This window comes from Adelges cooleyi, unplaced genomic scaffold (genome assembly GCF_023614345.1).
Source record: "Adelges cooleyi isolate 19-005CV unplaced genomic scaffold, UGA_ACOO_1.1 ACOO_flye_CR_arks_rails_tigmint_CR_PRNA_651, whole genome shotgun sequence".
Lineage (NCBI taxonomy): Eukaryota > Metazoa > Arthropoda > Insecta > Hemiptera > Adelgidae > Adelges > Adelges cooleyi.
The window spans coordinates 4,006,210-4,025,554 of NW_026096352.1; the positions used below are offsets into that span (position 1 = coordinate 4,006,210).

The 19,345-nt window shown below is 28.1% G+C and overlaps 1 protein-coding gene across 4 annotated transcripts; it reads right to left on the reverse strand.

Moving 5' to 3' along the window:
• Positions 1-552: 552 nt before the first annotated feature.
• LOC126844991 (uncharacterized) lies at positions 553-13,033 on the reverse strand. Of its 4 annotated transcripts, none has more exons than XM_050583552.1 (12): positions 12,493-13,033; positions 11,163-11,333; positions 10,534-11,050; positions 9,764-10,056; positions 7,869-7,952; positions 7,565-7,798; positions 6,865-6,945; positions 3,188-6,114; positions 2,331-2,674; positions 2,034-2,264; positions 1,389-1,476; positions 553-762 (listed from the first exon to the last, which is right to left on the reverse strand). In XM_050583552.1, exons 1-12 carry the CDS (start codon positions 12,506-12,508, stop codon positions 721-723), a joined length of 5,028 nt encoding a protein of 1,675 aa, XP_050439509.1. In that variant the 5' UTR covers positions 12,509-13,033; the 3' UTR covers positions 553-720. The 4 variants fall into 4 exon arrangements, with proteins under 4 accessions (XP_050439509.1, XP_050439508.1, XP_050439510.1 ...); XM_050583551.1 differs by lacking the exon at positions 12,493-13,033 and adding an exon at positions 11,803-12,091; XM_050583553.1 differs by lacking the exons at positions 7,869-7,952; positions 12,493-13,033 and adding an exon at positions 11,803-12,091.
• Between the last annotated feature and the right edge of the window lie 6,312 nt (positions 13,034-19,345).

Below are 19,345 nucleotides of genomic sequence, written 5' to 3' on the forward strand. Positions count from 1 at the left end.
TTTATTAATTATAATAATAGTGGCATACAAACATCGACTGCTGTAAAGTACAATATTAGATATTAGGATAGTGTTAAAACTTGAAACACCAAATTTTTTGAGACACCTCCATTAAAATTAACGCTTTGGCCTTCAATACGAATCTAACTTTTTACTATACAGGATTCTTAAACTGTGTTAAAATTGAAAATTCACATCGGTTTTTAAGTGGGATTTTAATAATTGTTTTTTTTTTGTAATGCCTTGATACCATTTTAAACGTACAACAAACACGAAAAAAAAAAAAATTATATAAACTATATTAATTAGCGACTACATAAATGAATACACCAAAATTAACATGAATATTTAATATTTTGCAACAGAGTTTTAAACCATACAAATGAGTCTATTCAATTTAGTTCCCGTTGAATATAAATGATAAAACTATTACATAAAGTGTTATATTTAGAATACTATGGTAAAAAATATACTTAAAACAAAATGTAAAATCAATAACACTGATATTTAAATAACTAGCGGACAATGTTTTTAAGTCTCGATATGAAAAAAAAAATAATCATCAACATTTATTGATACATTAATTGCAATAAAACATCAAATGGTCATTACAAGTACAACAGAATATTAATATACTTTTGATACAAAAATATTAACAATATTTTAAAACAGGTTGTTTTTCAGTGATGTTAAACAAAAAACCGTCCACGCCGACGTGTCTCAATATCTTTTTTGGTCACTTTTATACATTTTAGGTGGAATCTAAAAGAACAAAATTAAAAAACATTTGAAGTTATTTTTAATGTATCATTATGCATTAGTACACAGTATAAAGTATTGCATTTTAATTTTTTTAAGAATCCATTCTTTATTTGAGGCTACACAGCAAAACCTAACTAGTTGATTTTATCTAATTGTATAGAACAAGCGAAAAATTCAATGTTACCAAAAGCTCCTAGTCAAAAATCAAAAGCTGTAAATCTGAAAATTTTATATAAAGTAAAATATTTTTTTTTTCATAACATAATAATTACATACAAGAGAAGATTAATGTTAAAAATGTAAATTATAACTGACAGTTATTACAGTTATTCCCTTTTCTTGTAAAATTTGATAAAATCAAATTACGAGATTTTGCTTTGGTTAATATAGATACGAGTTTTTGTTTATGTGTGTTAGTATTTGAAAATACCACGAAAATTGTTTCACTACCTGCAGAAAAATACAGTGTCTTTTTAGAAAAAAAAACCTCGATTTTTCGACTTGCGAGGCGGCTTTGTTGTGTAGCCATTGATAGTTTGTATTTTAATTATCTTAAAAATTGTTTCTTTTAATATCGCATTATTAATTTTTTAAGGATTTAATGAATTAAAACTAAAAAAAATTACCTGACTATAATCAAAACGATCTGAACTTCTTTTGGTTGCTTTTTTAACAAAATCTTCTCCGCCAAAATGTTGAGAACTATTTTGAAACCTAGAACAAATATATTTTCTAATTAACTATAAATATGTAGTTTGTACACAATGAATGAAAAAATATTTATGACTTATAGCGATTACATAGTTTAGGAAAAAAATTAAACAACACTTGTGGTTATACAATTTATTAATGAAGTAAAATAATAAATTATTTAAAAATATTAATTAATATTTTATAACCATACATTTATTATTTCGGTTACGGTTGAATGTGAAATGATAATTTGGGTTGATATTGGTTATGGTATTAGATAAAAAATTGTATTGGAGTTTTTTATAGAGAGAATTATTGGAGAATTTGTATTACGTTTATTTATTTATTGATAACATGTATATATTGTTACTCAAAATGTTTTACATTGAAATAACATAAATATATATATTTTTTTTACAGGGGAAGATTAATTTTTTGTTGAAAAAAAAGGTTACTTAATTCTCTTAGTTAAATATTTAGTTATTTATGTTCATCAAAAAAAATTTTTGTTTGTGAGAGCTAAAACTTTGCAGCAATAAATATCCAATAATTTTGTATTTTGACAAACAAAAACTTACATTCTTTGTGAAGAAGAAACACGTCGCTCTGATTCCTCAAACCTTTTTCTTGATTTATACCCGTGAGAGTTATGACTATCGTAGTAATTTCGTTTTCTGTCTTCTTCACATATTTTGTATCTTTCCTGACCTCTGTGTCGGTCTTCTCTTTTATAGCTGGATGGTGTATTATAATTATCTTGGTATTTTTTTTTGTCCGACGGCATACGTTCGTTACGATAATTATTTGATCTAAATATTGAAAATAGTAGCTGTTAAAAAATATATCAATGTAATCTTCTAAAAAATAATTTTTACCTGTATCTTATTTTAGCGTCATAGCGATCATCTTTACGCGTTGTTTTCCGCCAATGATTCGACTCTTTGCCTCTATCCGATTTATGTTTATGTACAGAGTCTTCCCAAAAGGAAGGACTTCTTCGAGCATTATTTTTTCTATCGATTATGTCTTTGGGTGGGAATGATGTAGATACAAATGTATTGTCGTCATCCACCAATTCACCAACCTCTAATTCTGAAGTTTTGACCACTGGCTTCTTACTTGACAATGTTAATGGTGAATTAGAATTTACCAACTTCGAGGTGATTTCTGAAGGTAAATCAAAAAGGGCCAATATAGGCGACAAACAAAGATGGACCATCTAAAAAATATAACAATTAGTATAGTTGTTAAAAAAATATTTCAATATTTTTAAAATAAACAAAAAATGCTTAAATTAATAAGTAGTCATCTTTAATAGGACAACACACTCCGTCATCACGGAGAATGCGTTTGCTGTTAAACAGTTTTAAATCTAGGCCATACAACTACTGTAAGTTTGAATATATTTTTAATTCAATAATTTATTACAACTTACAAAATTTAAGACGATAATTATCCCTACCCATTGGAAATACAGAACCCATACAAATTATATACGAAAAGTGTATAAACAATATACTTTAGTATTTCAAATAAGACATTATTCAAAAATCGCACCTGTAAATCATTTAAACATTATAACTGAAAGTTATTTCAGTTATTTTTACTTAAATATTGGACATATTATATATATTTTATAAGACTATATTGATGTTAACTTGATGTTTTACAATTTAAATAACGCACAATCCTGAGTGCGGTAAGACATAGTGACAAAAATATCATGTATTACCTCACGTTCGTCGTCTTCTGTGATTATTTCATACACCATTGGTTTTTCAAAGTGCTCTTCAATATTAAAACGTTCATTATCAATTTTATTCATTTTCACCGTTTCAGAACGTCCTTGAATGTAGCTATTTGGTAATGTGTTATTCACACTACTGGTAAAGCTCATTGATGATGATTCCGATGGATTGGACTTGTTAAGACTCAGATTAGTAAACGTTTTGGAAGAATTCAAACGCAAATCAGGTACATTACGACTCGAGTTCATTTCATCTTCACTGTCTTGTTTCGAGTCACTTTGGTTAAAATAACAACATGATGGTGTGTTAGTGGCTTTTTTACTATGTATATCAGTATTTTTCGATTTGTTTACTGCTGTTGATTTTGAACTATCACTACTCTTTACGAGTTTGTTTTTGGCTTGTTCTCGTGAACTTCTTGTATGACCACAACTATTGTTTAACTTACTGGATTTAATTTTTTTTTCAATTGGATTACATACGTATGGTTTATTAGGAACATCCATACATTTTTCTGTTTCAATTAATTCAGGTTTTCCACAATGAACCGCCGATGGTTTGTGGTTATCAAGTAACGACGATTTTTTAGTATTTTTCTTGTTTCGTTCAATTTGTTCAGTGAGCGAAGCACACTGTTCCAGACCTTGTTCAGCTGAAGAAGAGCGCTTTGCATCGTTAACAACCACCGTATCTTGAATTGATTTTCTACGAGGAATAGGTTTGAAACCTGACGTTCTTTCATCTTCTGTTGGTTTTTTCTTGATAATTAATGATTTGGGCTGGTTTCGGGGCTTTTCATCATCATCGTCACTCGAACTGGTTAAACTATTATTCCCAAACAGTTCGACTTTGACGGATTCATAAATTTGTGTTTTATTTACAATTAACTTTTTACTTTTATCGTTGTTTTTAGACTGAGGAGGAGGAGGAGTATGTTTGAATTTAATTTTCAGCGGTGATGATTTTTTCTTTTTTGCAGTTGGCGGTGTTTTTATTACATTATTGGTGGTTTTCATTGGTGGTAGTATTTGCGTTACAACTTCTTTCGGCTTATCGACTACGTCATTCACACTTGCTGTTTCAACAAGTTTGTTGATTGATTTTTCGGTAACTTGTTGTTGTTCAGATGATTTCACGATATCAACAGACTGCGAGTTTCCAGGTGTAGGGGGAAACGGCGAAATAGGCGGGCGATTTAAATACGATGTTTCTCTAAATACCTTTGTCAAAGGTGTTTCCATAAGAGAATCTTCATTGTGCACTGGTGTGGCTGGTATTGGTGTTACAAGCTTACTGGGGTCATATTCACGCAACATTTTAGAAATTGGCGTTTCGGGTATAACAGTAGATTCATCATATTTGTAAGGAGTTTTTGCAACATTGTGATGTTTAATCAATGAAATATTGCTTGAGTTTACTGAACTATTTATTTCGGCAACGTCATTAAATGAATTGTTTTGTAATTTTACCTTCTGTTCGTTTTGATTGTTTTTCGACACGGTTACGGTTGATAATGATGGTAAATAAATTTGAGTATCCGATATTATTGTTTTATCGTCATTTTTCGATTTTTCAAATTTGTTGGTAGTACCAAGTAAGTGCGAATCATTTGCTTGCTTGTCAATTTTTTCAACCTCATTTGGAACGTTAAAGGTATGAATATCCATTATGTTATCATCCTGTTGTGGTATTTTTTCAATAGATTTATTAATTGTAGTCGAACAACAGTTGTCTGTTGAATTATCAAGTTGTTCTGGTGTTTTTGAACGATTAAAAATGCTTTTCTCAGTTTCTTGATTTTCTGTATCAGTGATAATGATGTCAGAAATAATGTTAGTACCATTGAATAATTGATTTTCATCATTTTTTATCGTCAAATTATTTTCTTTAGTATTATTTAATAGCAAATTCGATTGAACAGCGACTAAATCTTTAGATGATTTATGATTAACCTCTGTGGACGTATTTAAGTCATTTAAACTTTTATTTTGATTTCCAGCGGGAATAATATTAATTTGTTCTAAAAATTCTTCTTGTTCAACTTGATTTGGGTACAAATTTCTTGTATTAGTTAGTCGAGTATTATTCTCAGACGTAGCAGCTAAGTCATCTTGCATCTGATGATCTATTAATCGAGAACAAACATCAATCGGCTCGTTTAAATTGTTTTTTTCGTTCAAACACATATTTAGTTTACTAGGTTCATCTCCGTCTTTCCCGTCAATTTTATCTGAACCACCAAATTCTATAACATTTTCATTTGTCACATTACATACAACATCAATATTTTGAACGCATTTCACATTTTTTTTTGGCGTCCTTCCCTTTCTAGAAGATTTTTTTGTTTCTCTTCCGCGAGTATCCAAAGTCACTATTTCACTGCCGACAGTGTTACTTACACACGGTTTTCCGTCTATTACTGTATCCTTTTTGGCAATAGATTCAAATCCATTAACTGCTCCCCAATTGCCTTCAAGTTTGGGCATAGGGCTTGTCAACGATTCTTCTAAAATTGATAGGATTCTTTTTGGGGAGTCGCAAAAAAGTTTTGAACGTGCCTGCTCAATTGCATTTTTCTTGGGTTGTGGCGTACTAAAATCTAGAGTTCTTATATGAGTACTTCTACGACGTGGCGTACTCATACTTTTGGTTTTTGGCGGTTTCTGTATAGCATCTGGAGTGTCGTGAGAATTAATTTCATTGACAACGAGCGCTTCTTTGGATACGTGCGAAAATGTGATATTTCCAATAACATTATTGGTTGTTTGTTCCAATGAGATCAGTTTAGAAATTTCAGCTGAATGGCTAGGTTGTACATCAACATCAGTTAGGTTTTGCATTTGATTTTTCAAACAAGCATTGTCTTCCAGCATGTTTTCCATGGATTTAGATAAAATTATGTTTTCGGTACCTGTAACACATCAATTTACTTAATTATTAATACGAAAAATTAAAAAACACCGCATATACAAAGCAAGAGCATATTCACAAGCTTAAAGTATTTAGTTACTAGATTTCTATAAGTCTATGTAAAAGGCTTTACCTTCAACATTTTTGTCCAAATAGCTAAACATTTAATAAAAAATGTAAATTGTAATTTTGGGAAAAGCTAACACCACAGATTTAATCAAGTTCTATTAAACCTGCGCAAAAGACTTCAATCCCTATGCTTGGGTTCCAATAAAGACGAAAAAACATATTAAAATAGGTAATTATTTCAAACATTTTTTTTTTTTTTATTCTTGCCACACTCTTTAACGCAACAAGAATATTCATTTTCTTTAATGATTTATAAATCAATAAAGCTAAATAATTATAATTAAAATAATTAGCGCTGGATCTAATGGCAAGTTAAGTGGGCTGCCGGATAAGGCTGTTACAAATTTTAAGCCTGATCATACTTTCCTATCAAACGGAGTAAAAAGTTACATATTACGTACAATACCACAACGTGAGTATATAAAAATAAATTTGCAACTTGCATGGTGCGTGATAAGAAGTCAAATTTGGTAGAAGAGATATTGGGTACAATCCTTACTTAAATAAATTGAATCTTTAAAATGAACATAATCAATATGTAATAAGCATTGCACTGGTAAAATTATCACTTTAATTAGTAGGTACCGACTCAAATTATTTAAATACAAATTTCAATACTTACTTTGAGATAGCTGAGGTCCTAAATCCATTGGTTTTATATTTGGTATAATTTTCCCAAAGTCGGATTTATCATGATTTTCATCTGCAGACATATAATTATTACATTTTTAAGTGTATACGGTGATATCTATCTAGGATGGACTAGAATAAATCAATTTTTTATGGTCCCTCTAAATTGTTATACCTGAATATTTAAATGAATAATCTGTAAAAGTGCTCAATACAAACATTTTCTAATAGTCCCGTTTAATGTGGTTATAGATGAATAGTTTCCTAACAAAATGTAAATTAATAAGCTATATAAACAGCATAGCAAACCAAATAATATAACCTATATAAGCCAGGATTTTCTCTGAAATAGTTATTTGAAAACTATGGCGGAAAAACTTATAATACTAGTAATCTTTAGATTTTTGACTAAAAGAGACTATTCATAATCACACACATACACACACTACTATTAACAATATTCTGCCACTATTTGAACTTTGTTTTTTATTATACATCGTTAAATTTGGGGTTGCATCTATTTAAAAATATATGCACAAATAACGTTTAAGTATAAATGCACGCACATGATGCCTAATAGTGATATATTTAAATGTTCCCCTGAATAAACTAGCTAACCAGTTAATTTGATCATGTTAATAGTGGTTTTATTATGAATCAAGTTTTATTATTAATTACTTAATAAAACTTACCGCTATCCATAGCGGATACTGCACTTGATGTACTACAATTAAATAAATGTGTAAAACTTGTTGATAGATTTGATTTGATAGTCCCTTGATTTACATTACCCTCGCAATTCTCAAATGATGATTGTTTGTCGTGGCTTTCATTTATTAAAATAATATTGCTATCAATTTTTTTACAACTTTTGATATTTTTTGTTCTAATACAACTTTTTTTTTTGTTGATTTTCATTGAGCCATCTACACAGAAAAATAATAAAAATACTTTACTGATCACTTTGATTGTTTACAAAAAAACTTGGTACTGTACATTTTTTTTTAGAATTACGCAATCTTGATTTAATACAGTTTAGTTCAACATCTTTGTTGCCATTTACAGTATTGCTATTAAAAACTGAAAATTGTAAAAAAACTAATAAGTATTTATAAGAATATTATATACATGGAACAATTCATTTTAAAAATCCATAACGAATCAAGTTTTGGAATTTTTTTTTTTTTTTTAAAGGCCAAATAAAGTTTTGGATTTTGAAATTTTTCATTATGAGTTCTGGCTTGGGTTCTTAATTTTATGTTTTATTAAACACAACCGGCAACTACAAGGTTTGTTAGTACACTTGATATTTAAAATTCATTAGGTAATAAACTTTGCCAAGAAGTAGGAGCACCAAAATAAAATTAGCTCAATATAATATGGTCAACAAGCTAATAAAAAAACCTCTTTTTTTAAAAAAAATTCAGGTACACATTATTAGTTTATCTGGTTTTTCTAAGGATAAATTTTAAGATCGGTTTGATTTAGTAGTAGGTATTTTCAAGTGTATATTACACCCTTGTCTCGTGGCAAGAGCAACAACTCAATGGTACTCTAGGAATATAAGATAGGGTGTATGACGCTCTAGGAAAAAGATTATTCTGTTGATGAAATGTTTGTCAAAATTGATCCAACTGACCTTTGACCGAGATATAATTTTTATAATCATACAACTCATTAGTCAGTCAGAAACCAAACTGAAGGTACAACAGGGTAGCTCTATATAAAAAACACACATCTTAGGTACAATAAAAAAACAAAATTTCCATTGTCTGAATACAAACATAATATGGTAGTGTTATCATTGGTTCTACTAATGTATTTATGTAAGATATTTTTATTGCTATTGATTAAGTAAATTGACAATGCCTGTGTATGGAATTGGGAGTTATTTTTTTGTCATATAAAACCTGCCGAGAATCGTGTTACGACATTTATTATACTCCAGGGTATTTCTAGAACTGGGTTAGATAGCAGTTGGATTAAATGGCAAACTTGAATTATGCACCCTTATTTTTTTTATTAGTCGGACAATTCACCGAATATATTATAATAAATATTATATAACAAATATGCAATTTAAAAAAAAACAAAATTTTTAGAAATTACATTTTGAAATTTTATGATAGATAAATTTGTCAATACAAGAAAAATATTACCAAATATTTAAGGTGTTTAAAACTAATGTGTTTTTTTTTTATGATAATAATAGAACGCGGTTTTATATAAGTAACCAAATACAACTACCAAAAAACAAAAATAACCGACAATTTACAAAATATGCTTGTTTAAAATGTAAGATAGATAAATAGATAAATAAGATAGATTAATATTTCAGAGCATTAATATTCACAGAGCATTGATATTTACAGAGCACAGTTGAGTGTATAATTATGTTAATAAAAGGCGAATTATAGAAAAAAATTTAAAAGCTCTTGAGAATTCAGTTATAATGCAAGATAAAACTGCTCATAGAAGGAAAGAATCACAGAAAGGGACCACATCTGGAATAAATACAATTAATAAAAGACCAAGGGTGTGATCTAAGTGCAAACGAAAAGCAAAGCAGACGACTGACAGTGTAATTTACGTATTGGTAACCACAGAGAGAGATTGGACATTTGCATTTTGCTGTAATCTGTAAGCTATAGTATTGTAGTATGTGATCATATTATTTACTTTATTTAATTTGTACTGATAACTTATCTATTAATTTTTTGTTTTTAAATAAAGATTATTTTTTCCATCATTCTCTTACTCGTAAATTAAAGTATATAGTATTTTTTATATGATGTCAATAGTCCTTGATACAACAGATATAAACTTTACTGCAGTAAAGAAATTATTTAGAAAAATAGTTATTAAAATATTTAAAAATAAAAAAAACTTACTTAAAAATTCATCTAACAGATTGTTTATTTGTGGATTACATTCTGTAGAATCGAATGTATTTTCAAGTAACGATGAATTCAAATTTTGGGTATTTTGAGCTGTAACTGACAAATCAGTTTTTTTTTCAGCTTCAACAGATTTATTCATAGTGTCTGCTTTTTTTCTAAATAATTTTCTTTTGCCTTGATATGTATTATTAACAGAACTTGTTAATGTATTATCTTCTTTCAATAACCCTGGCATAGCTTCTAGTGGCGTCGCTTCAGGTATTTGATGAATTTCTGGTTTATCACTAAAAATTAAAAAATAAATACGTTTTATATGAGTTGTTTCTTAACATGAAATTCAATTAGATCTGCTTACAATAAAGAAAAAATTGTGCAAACAAATAAAATAGAAAAAAAAACACCTTAAAACCTTTACTGGTCGATATGTAGTATATTGTATATAATATAATCTCTGGAGCATTTTTAAATATATATTTACTTTATAACAATACAAATTGGTTCAAGGTTCACTAATTCGATTATATAATAATACAGTAATGATCATTTTTGATCTAGATGTATTTGTATTTATTTGTTACACTCATTTGACAAAGGAACTTTTTTGTTTTTGGAATAATAAATTATTCCCAAAAGTCTTCTAAAAATTATGTGCTTTTATTTTACAATTATGGACAAATTTGAGAAGCGACATACTGAGATTATAATCAAGATGTATTTTAAGATTTAGTTAATTCAGTGTACTTTGCAAGTAAAATACTTACAGAAGACTTGTGTTTAACGATTCCCCTAGGCCTTGAAAAGAGTTGGTTGGATGAATCTGATGACTTTTTGGTGATGGACAATTCTTTGTTTCTTCAATACGCTTTGACGGAGAACCAATTTTTTGTGGGCATACATTCAGGTTTTCTTCAAATTCAGAAGTGATGTTTGGTACAATATTAGTAATGTCATTTAATTTAGTCTTAGAAAACGAACAAGGTGTAGAATGTGCTATGGAAAATTTATCATTTGTGCTTTTTTCAAAAGAAGAAATAGGACTTTGTTCTACAGCTGATGGACGAGTAACCACATTAATTACTAATAGACTTTCTTGCAACAAACTTGGACTGTCGTTTTTACAATTAAACTGTTCTTGTACACATTTGTCATTCGTTTCTCGATCAGTTTCTACACACTTGTCAACTCTTGTAGACTGATTCACATGACTCGTGTCCAATATATATTGCAATTTTTCTATCACCGTCTTGGATTCATAATCGGCTGATATTTTTCCATCGACTAAAATTATATTATATCCATGTATTTGTAATATGACAAACAAAAATTTAGAAAATTAAAAGATATGATTATAAAAAACCGTTACTTAGAACATGTATGTTTGTCTACTTACTCATACTGCATATAATTCCAAAATAATCGAATATGTCATCCAAACTAAATCCATTGACTTTATTGTTGAAATTCCGCTTTGCTAAAAACATCTGATAACATTCCTTTAAAAGTGGAGATGTCCTTAGAAAACATTCTGCGGCAACTTCATTTTTTTCTTTTTTCAAATATCCTATGAAAAGAAATAGAGTAAAACTTTGCACAAAACTTATTTAATAGCATTGCTAAAAAAATATATAAATCTGTATAACATATTTTGTGATAAACATGACAAATTTTGAAAACCAAACTTTATAAAAGCAACATAACAATAAGTAATTAATTAATTGTAATTATATTGTTTAAAATGTGTAATAATTGTTCATTAGTTTTACTAGTTTTTAGTTAATATTTCTGTACTTTTGCCCTCGCGGGCGTAAACTAATTTAAATAAAAAAATAAAACTAAACAAATACAATGATCATAAACTGTATAGTAAAAAAATTGTAGTTCAAGATGAAATATGAATTCAAAATACTAGGAAGATATTACTTGTTGGATAGAAAAGTTGTTTGCTGTGATCATAAATTTAAATTAGAAATAACAAAATATTAATAATAGATACTCGTAGAGCAGTACAATAATCAACAGAAATATTTTACCATATACTAATCGAGCAATTTCCGATGGTAGGAAAGGTTCCATTTTTTGAGTATCAACTGAAGTTCTCAAAAAATTAAAATAAATACGCCAACAGCAGCCAATGCATATAATATATATATATTTTTTATTATAGTATGCCGGCTTGAATAACGGTACAGTTTATTAGTAAACAAACGTAGATAAACAATAAAAAAATATAGTAATAGCAGACTGCGATCGAGAACGTAAGGCACAGACCACAGTCCTGTAAGGCGTAAGCTCAGTGAGTAGTCGGTAGTGACAAGATTCCTGTTTATTACACAGACGCAGGCCGCGGCACTCAGTAGCTGAATAGATATATAGTGTATAATGCATTATGTATATGAGCGCGAAAAACGTTTCTGATAAGAATGGTAGTTATCAAAAAACCAAGATAAACAACGATATGAATTGTCTGGAGTAGAAAATCATGTCCAACTGCGCCATCTAATGTTTAATATTGCGAATTGCAATAGTAATTTCTAAAATAATTACAGAAATGACCAAAGCATTAGCTAACCTAACCCAAGTCAAGGTTTATAAGTTATGGATACAAGTACAATATAGTGTATACATTTAAGATGAGTTTGCTATCCATACTTCAAAGATTTGCCATCTAAAAATTATCGTTCATCGGGGTTGAAGGATTTTTTTTAATATGTTATACATACCTGTAAAAATATACATACAACCTAACACTCCAGTCTATTTTTCAGCTCTAAAATCCTAAAATTACGTCCGTGCAAATTGTTAACAATAGATATTGGCTTCAAGTTTAGCTATAACCTTGACTATAGTCGGCATATTGATAATTTAATATGTGTGCTGTAGATCTTTAAAACACGTTTTGGTTTTGTTATGAGGTTGGCAAAAGACTACTCAGGCATAACATTAAAGTGCTATTTTGTGCTCTTGTCCGGCCTGTACTGGAGTATGGTTGACGGTTGTGTTGTCTGGGATCCCATACAGCTAATAATTCGAGTCAGAGAGTCCAGCGTACGTTTTGCGCTTTGCCAGCAACCTACTCAAAATTCTTTGTCCGCCAGTCACCACACGTTACTTTCAGTTAAACGCTTCGATGAATTATGACGTGCTAACAAATGCATTTTTAGTATTTTTAGAGTTGTCAATAATAATTTTTGCCGTTGTTACCATACATTGAAAATATTGTTGATGTTCACTGATGATTGACTCACACATAGCAACTTAAAAATTGACTACGTTCAAAGTGTAGTTTCTTTTTAGTTTGACAATATCGGGTTGCTACCACTTTTCCCAATTTGTATATTTTCCAACGACCACATTTCCTATGGAAAAATTGTTTATTGGGAAAAGTGAATTTGAGGTAAATTGTCCGTTGGGAATGTTTGTATTTCAATAAAATTGAGAAATACCAAATACCATTTTTCCCAACTATCATTTTTTCTAAAATGTAAATATCCTATGGAAATAATAAAAAATTGGAAATAGTGGTTTATTACATTAAAATAATTTTGGTTTGTTTACCAATAAAATGATAATTTCCAGTTGTTGATAGCGTAATACCTCTGCTGAGCCTATGTAATATTTTTTGATGAATTTGAATAATTAATATTGTAATATTAGTTAGATTTACATGTTTTATTTACCTACAATTATTTATAAGAAAAACGTATAGGTATTTGAACTCCATACTCTATACTCACAGATTGGCTATATAAACTACAAGGAAATGTTTTCTACCAATTCATAATTTTATTTTCTGACTGCTTTTTTTTGTGGTTACTACATGTATAATATGTTTAATTTGCTGGATCCAATAGGCTTATGCTCATGGTAATGAATTATTGTTAATAGATATTAATATTAAAAATAAAAGACACTAATGTAACATTCAGCTACATAATGGATATAACATTTCCATGTATTTGTTGCGTCAATTTAAGTGTACTTAACTATTTTTAACATATTTTTGGATATCATATCTTTATGAAATTTAAAAAAAATAGTTTCATACAATATGATATGAACATTGTCCATCTATGGTATGTTAAATCTATCACAAAACAAACAAAACTATTGCTATTTGTAAAGTTTATGAAAAACCAGTATCTAAAAAAAAACTTTTATTTTAAATACATTTTTTGTATGTGTAATTTATCTTTCAATATTAACAATAGTTACTATTTTTTTAAATTATAAACTACTGTATTAAAAATCAATAGTATACATTACATACAAGGTGTGTTTAATAAATACCTAGACTAAAATTCCTACCGATTAACTATTAATGTTAAAACACACTAATTTTATAGAAATTAAATAGAGATCATTTTCAGTACTTAGTTTATAACTAAAGTCATTATTTCAAACTAGTTATTTACAGCGCATGTTCAAAATTATAAATATTATACAAAACCGCGATTCTATGATAGAAAATATTTTGTAATAATTGGAAAAGGTTTTAAAAACTATTAAAAAACTATGGAGACTTGAGTTGATTTTTGGAGATTTTTTTTTAAGTCATTGTGTAACTTTTGTTTGGTTCAAACGTTTTAAAGGAAGGCTAGATTTTCATTGAATACGACCAACATTCTGGGGCGCTTTCAACATGCTCTTGTTTGATAGCCTAACCTTTTATTCATCATATTTCTACCAATTCCATTACAAGAAAGAGTAAAAGTTGAAATAATTTATTAGCATTAAAATTTATTAGCGTATACATACACTGATAAATATTTAACACTTCATTACTCTTGCTGTTTTCAGTCACACTTCAATTAAGTGTGACTTGGGTAAACTTTTTACATCAGTCACATGTGTATATTTTGTAACTGGGGTAAACTTTTAACTCACATAAGTGGTTAAGGGTTAATTTTAGATGCTTAAAAAGTAATCAATTTAAAATATCTGTTTTGAATAAAGACATATTAGCATTAAGAGATGACTATGCAACTCACTTAGGTAAAATCAAACAAATAATAAATAAACTAGTTAAAAAGAGATAGTTTAAAAATCTAAATAATTGTAGTATTGTAGTATTACGATACTACAATTATGTATAAATTGTTTCATATGAAAAATAAATATTCTTTATCCCAAGTTATCAACAAATAAAACAAGTACCTTACAACTATAAACAGTACTATGCATGCATCACATTTTACACATTTTAATCTATACACATTTGAGTTTATACACACCTACTAACTCAACCTTGTTGGTACCTGCTAAACTATTTACAACGCATTGTTTCAGCTTACATTCATGGATTGCAATTATATAATTAGACTAAGAAGAACAAAGAAAGTTTAGTGAAGAACAGTCTTATCAATGAAATCATATAAACGCTATTTACTTTATATAAACTCAGTAGATTGTATAACGTACATTTAATAATATTTATTTGTAATACTAATAAAATTAATTTTAATATAATATAAATCCATTATGTTATTATAATAAAATAATATATTTGTTTTTTTCAAATGCTGTAAATATCAAAATATATTTTACAGACTATTAAAAGTTTGAACTATAGCAAAATAATTCAAAATATGTAATTTATTTTGAATATTATTCATAATTGTATACCTGTGTTACACATCGACCCTTCTAGACTGCAGATACAATTATATAATTAAGTTGATTTGAACGTTCAAATTAAATGTATACCTATAAATAAAAACTAGGTGAGTAAGTATCTAAAATAGAAACTATTTGTACAACCAAAGAAAAATTGTGAAAAGCTGTATTGATTTTGATGTGGTTCATTGATAATTATTGATGTCATCGTATTGGATTTGTGAAAAAATTGTGGATATAATATGAATTGACGATAGAATAATAGTTATAATAGAGCTATTAAACCATAAGCTATTTATTATTTAAACAGTTACAGTATTAGTTATAAAAATGTGATGTAAAGTATTTTTTCATTACAAAAAAATGTATACTTCAAGTGAAACCATCTTAATCATGTGTTCTTACAAAATAATAGATACCTTATTTGCAATATATTGTAAAAAATTATAAATTCGTACTAAATAAATAAATATATAAATTAAAAATTGTGTTTATTTCTTACTAGGGTAAAGGCACCAGTTATTGACACTATAATCCTGACTTTGACAATGCTTTGTTTTTTTATATCACAGATAAAATATATTGTTTTTTTAATGAAGTTTTGTCAAAACAATTTATCTTAATGGTATAAATTATAAAATATCTTGATGTAATAACTGTGTTATAAAAAAGAAACACTATATTGCCAATAATTGGGGGTAGTGCCTGTTGTTACCCTATGATGAATTTATTTTTAAATATCATTTTAAAAATAATATTGAATTAGTTGTATTAAGTTTATTATAAATAATTGTAATTAGTCTTATCTCACTTTAAGCAAAATACACTTTTATTTGAAAATTAGAAGCAAAAACAAATGATACAAAAATATATTAATCACATTCAATTATATTAAAAATTATCGTCAAAGCTGCAAGCTTGTTATGTGTTGTAAATTTGATTAGACCTTTACTAGTTTAAAAAAATATCCATTAGATTACATACAATAAAACAGATTATTAATTTTAGAATTCTGCAGTTAGACAGCTGTAAAGCGCAACAAGTCTGCGCTAAAAAAACTATTAATTAAAAAATGCAATATTTTTAAAAAAAACTATTTTAAGTTTAACTAAGACAATAAATTTAATTAAATTAAGTTTTGTACATTTTCATAATCTCTATAACTTCTAAATTAGATTTTTTTCTTAAATAGCCCAATGTGTAAAGAAACGTTTTACTAACATTTTTGAAATATTGCAAAATTCCAAAAATGGCATTTTCAAAACGTTTTATTTTTAAAAATTTCTAAAACAATCTGTTTTAAATAACAATAAAATATTGCTTAAAAAATTATTTTTTAAACTATATTATAATAATTATTTTTTTTTAATATTTTATTTTATCACAGGTATGAAAAACATATTTATCTATAATATATTTATAAAATCGTATTTATCAAGTATTTTAATAGTTAGAAAATAATGTTTTTTAAATGTGATCAAATAAATCAATGACATAATATAAAATGACACAATGTAATTTTTACCTAAATTATTATAATATATATATATATATATATATATATATATATATATCCTAGGATTATCTGAGGGGAGGTCGGTGAGGTGATCGCCCCAATTTTCCACAATTACTCATAGGGGAGGGTTTGGACCCGAAGACCAAGATTATGCTATTCTTTGTGCTTACAAATGTACTGCGTAAAAAATATAAATAGCCGAATAGCCTCAATATTCATGTGAATTTTGTATGTATTTTAGTAGACTGTAAATAAAATATACGATTTCATAGGTTTAACAAACAGCTAGCAGCTAGCGGTCTTTGTCTATTATTTAAAAAAGGTCCCTTTGTGCTATTGTAACGCTCAAAAAAATAGGCGCAAATAACATATTGGTTTTGAAATAAATCATCAAATTGTTGTGACGATATAATTTGTATTGTAATACAATTTAAAAAAAAACAGTATGATAGCGGCATCTTTGTCTATTATTTAAAAAGGTCATTGCATGCGCTATTGCAGGTGTAAAGACGATCTAGGATGCCGACTGCGAATAACGTGTAGGTTCCTACTTGTTGATTTATGACTTATGTCATCGTACGGCATATTCATCCATAATAATTAAAAAATATTAAGCATGTATTTTATTAAAAAACAGATTTGATGCTCTAAATTCAACTGCAAACAGTAAAATGTCTTTGCAATGCTTTACCGTATGCGATGAAAAATAAACTAGAATAAGTAATTGTTTTTAACAAAACGTACACATTTTTTTACCTAACTTACTAAAGAGAATAACGCAAAATGTTCTCTGAATAATAAGCGTCTTTAAAACTCAAAAGTAAAGAACTTGAAGCATTTAACCTAAGTTAGTATCCGCGCTAGTTACTAATAATTAGTAAATATATAAAATTTCAAATTATAACTACATTAATTTTTCTTAATTCTTATGGCAAATTTAAAACTCAGAAACTTAGCAGTGTGCAAGAGTAAAATAACAGACATGTTAACTGATGTATTATAAAAGGTTTGGAAGTCTGTTAACTGATTTTCTCTCAAGTCTATAAGAACTACAATTGTTTAGGCTTGAAGCAAATTTCAATGTTTAGACTAAGACTCCTGTTGTTTTTTGTTGATCTGTAAAAGTTATGTTGTTAACTCATTGTATGAAGCAGCAGCGGAACCAGAAATATCCCTTGGGGGGGGGGGGTCCAAAATCATAATACAAGTTGTAATATAAGGAAATGACAATAAATATGTGATAATGATTTGTTATCTGTTGCAAAGCAGGCCAAAACAAAATTATTATATTTTTATATTGCCAAAATGAATAAACATTGTTTACTGTAACGTATAATTAGACAATAACTAAAATAATTACTTTACCTAATTTTCCACTTTAGAATTACTCATGGGGGGGGGGGGGGTCTGGACCCGAAGACCAAGATTATGTTATTATTTGTGCTTACAAATGTATTGCGAAAAAAATATAAATAGTCGAATAGCCTCAATATTCACGTGAATTTTGTATGTATTTTGGTAGAATGTAAATAAAATATACAATTTCATAGGTTTAACCAACAGCTAGCAGCTAGCGGTCTTTGTCTATTATTTAAAAAAGGTCCCTTTGTGCTATTGTAACGCTCAAAATAATAGGCGCGAATAACATACCTAATATGAATGCAGGTAGGTATATCTACCGTAAATCATAATAAAATGTATACAAGACATTCTGACATATTTCCTAATCGGAAATAAAACTAATGTAATATAACAATAACGAAGCTATAGAAAAACTACAAAAATCCGTTTTAGTGACTTAAATCATACTCCATGTAATATATACCGATTATTGCGGTTTTAGTGCGGTTATTCAAATTTTGAATAATTTATCACGTTTTAAATTTCATCAAACATTTCAATTAAAAAACATGCTTATTTAACCAATAGATGTATTATTCAAAATTATTTGCGTGTAAAAAGATCCGATTTAAGGCCCGAATGGCATATTAAATAAAAGTCGGACAAAAAATCCGATATTTTGAGTAAGTTATAGTTTAAGCGGCAAAAAGTGTGAGCATTTGAAATTCTAAGGGCATTTTTACCATTTATGCCTGTAACGGACCTACTTGGCTAGACTAGGCAAAGTGGCCGTCAATAAGGCTAAAATAGACGGATCCCCACGGGAAAACGGTTGGCTAGGCCGTTGTCTACGTCTAATTGGCCTAAAAGTCTCCCTTATTAACTTAATATATCGTGTAACAACCCTGTAGCCCTATACGTATATATCGCAGGCTGTTTGAGTCTTGTCACAATCGTGTTGATAGGTTTTTAGATATTAAATAGAATAACTTCAGAGTAAATCACAAACATTTAATTTAATATACTTATAAAACATGTACAACGACAAACAGTTAATAGCATAAGTTCAGTATGCTTCAAAAATATGATGATTAAGACAATTA

Excerpts from the sequence above, each read along its gene's own strand:
- LOC126844991 (XM_050583551.1), bottom strand. The coding sequence starts at position 11,845 with ATGGAACCTTTCCTACCATCGGAAATTGCTCGATTAGTATATG. Across the intron at positions 11,334-11,802 it reads AATTGCTCGATTAGTATATG|GATATTTGAAAAAAGAAAAA; the intron begins GTAAAATATTTC and ends TTCTTTTCATAG. Across the intron at positions 6,115-6,864 it reads AGGACCTCAGCTATCTCAAA|GTACCGAAAACATAATTTTA; the intron begins GTAAGTATTGAA and ends GATGTGTTACAG.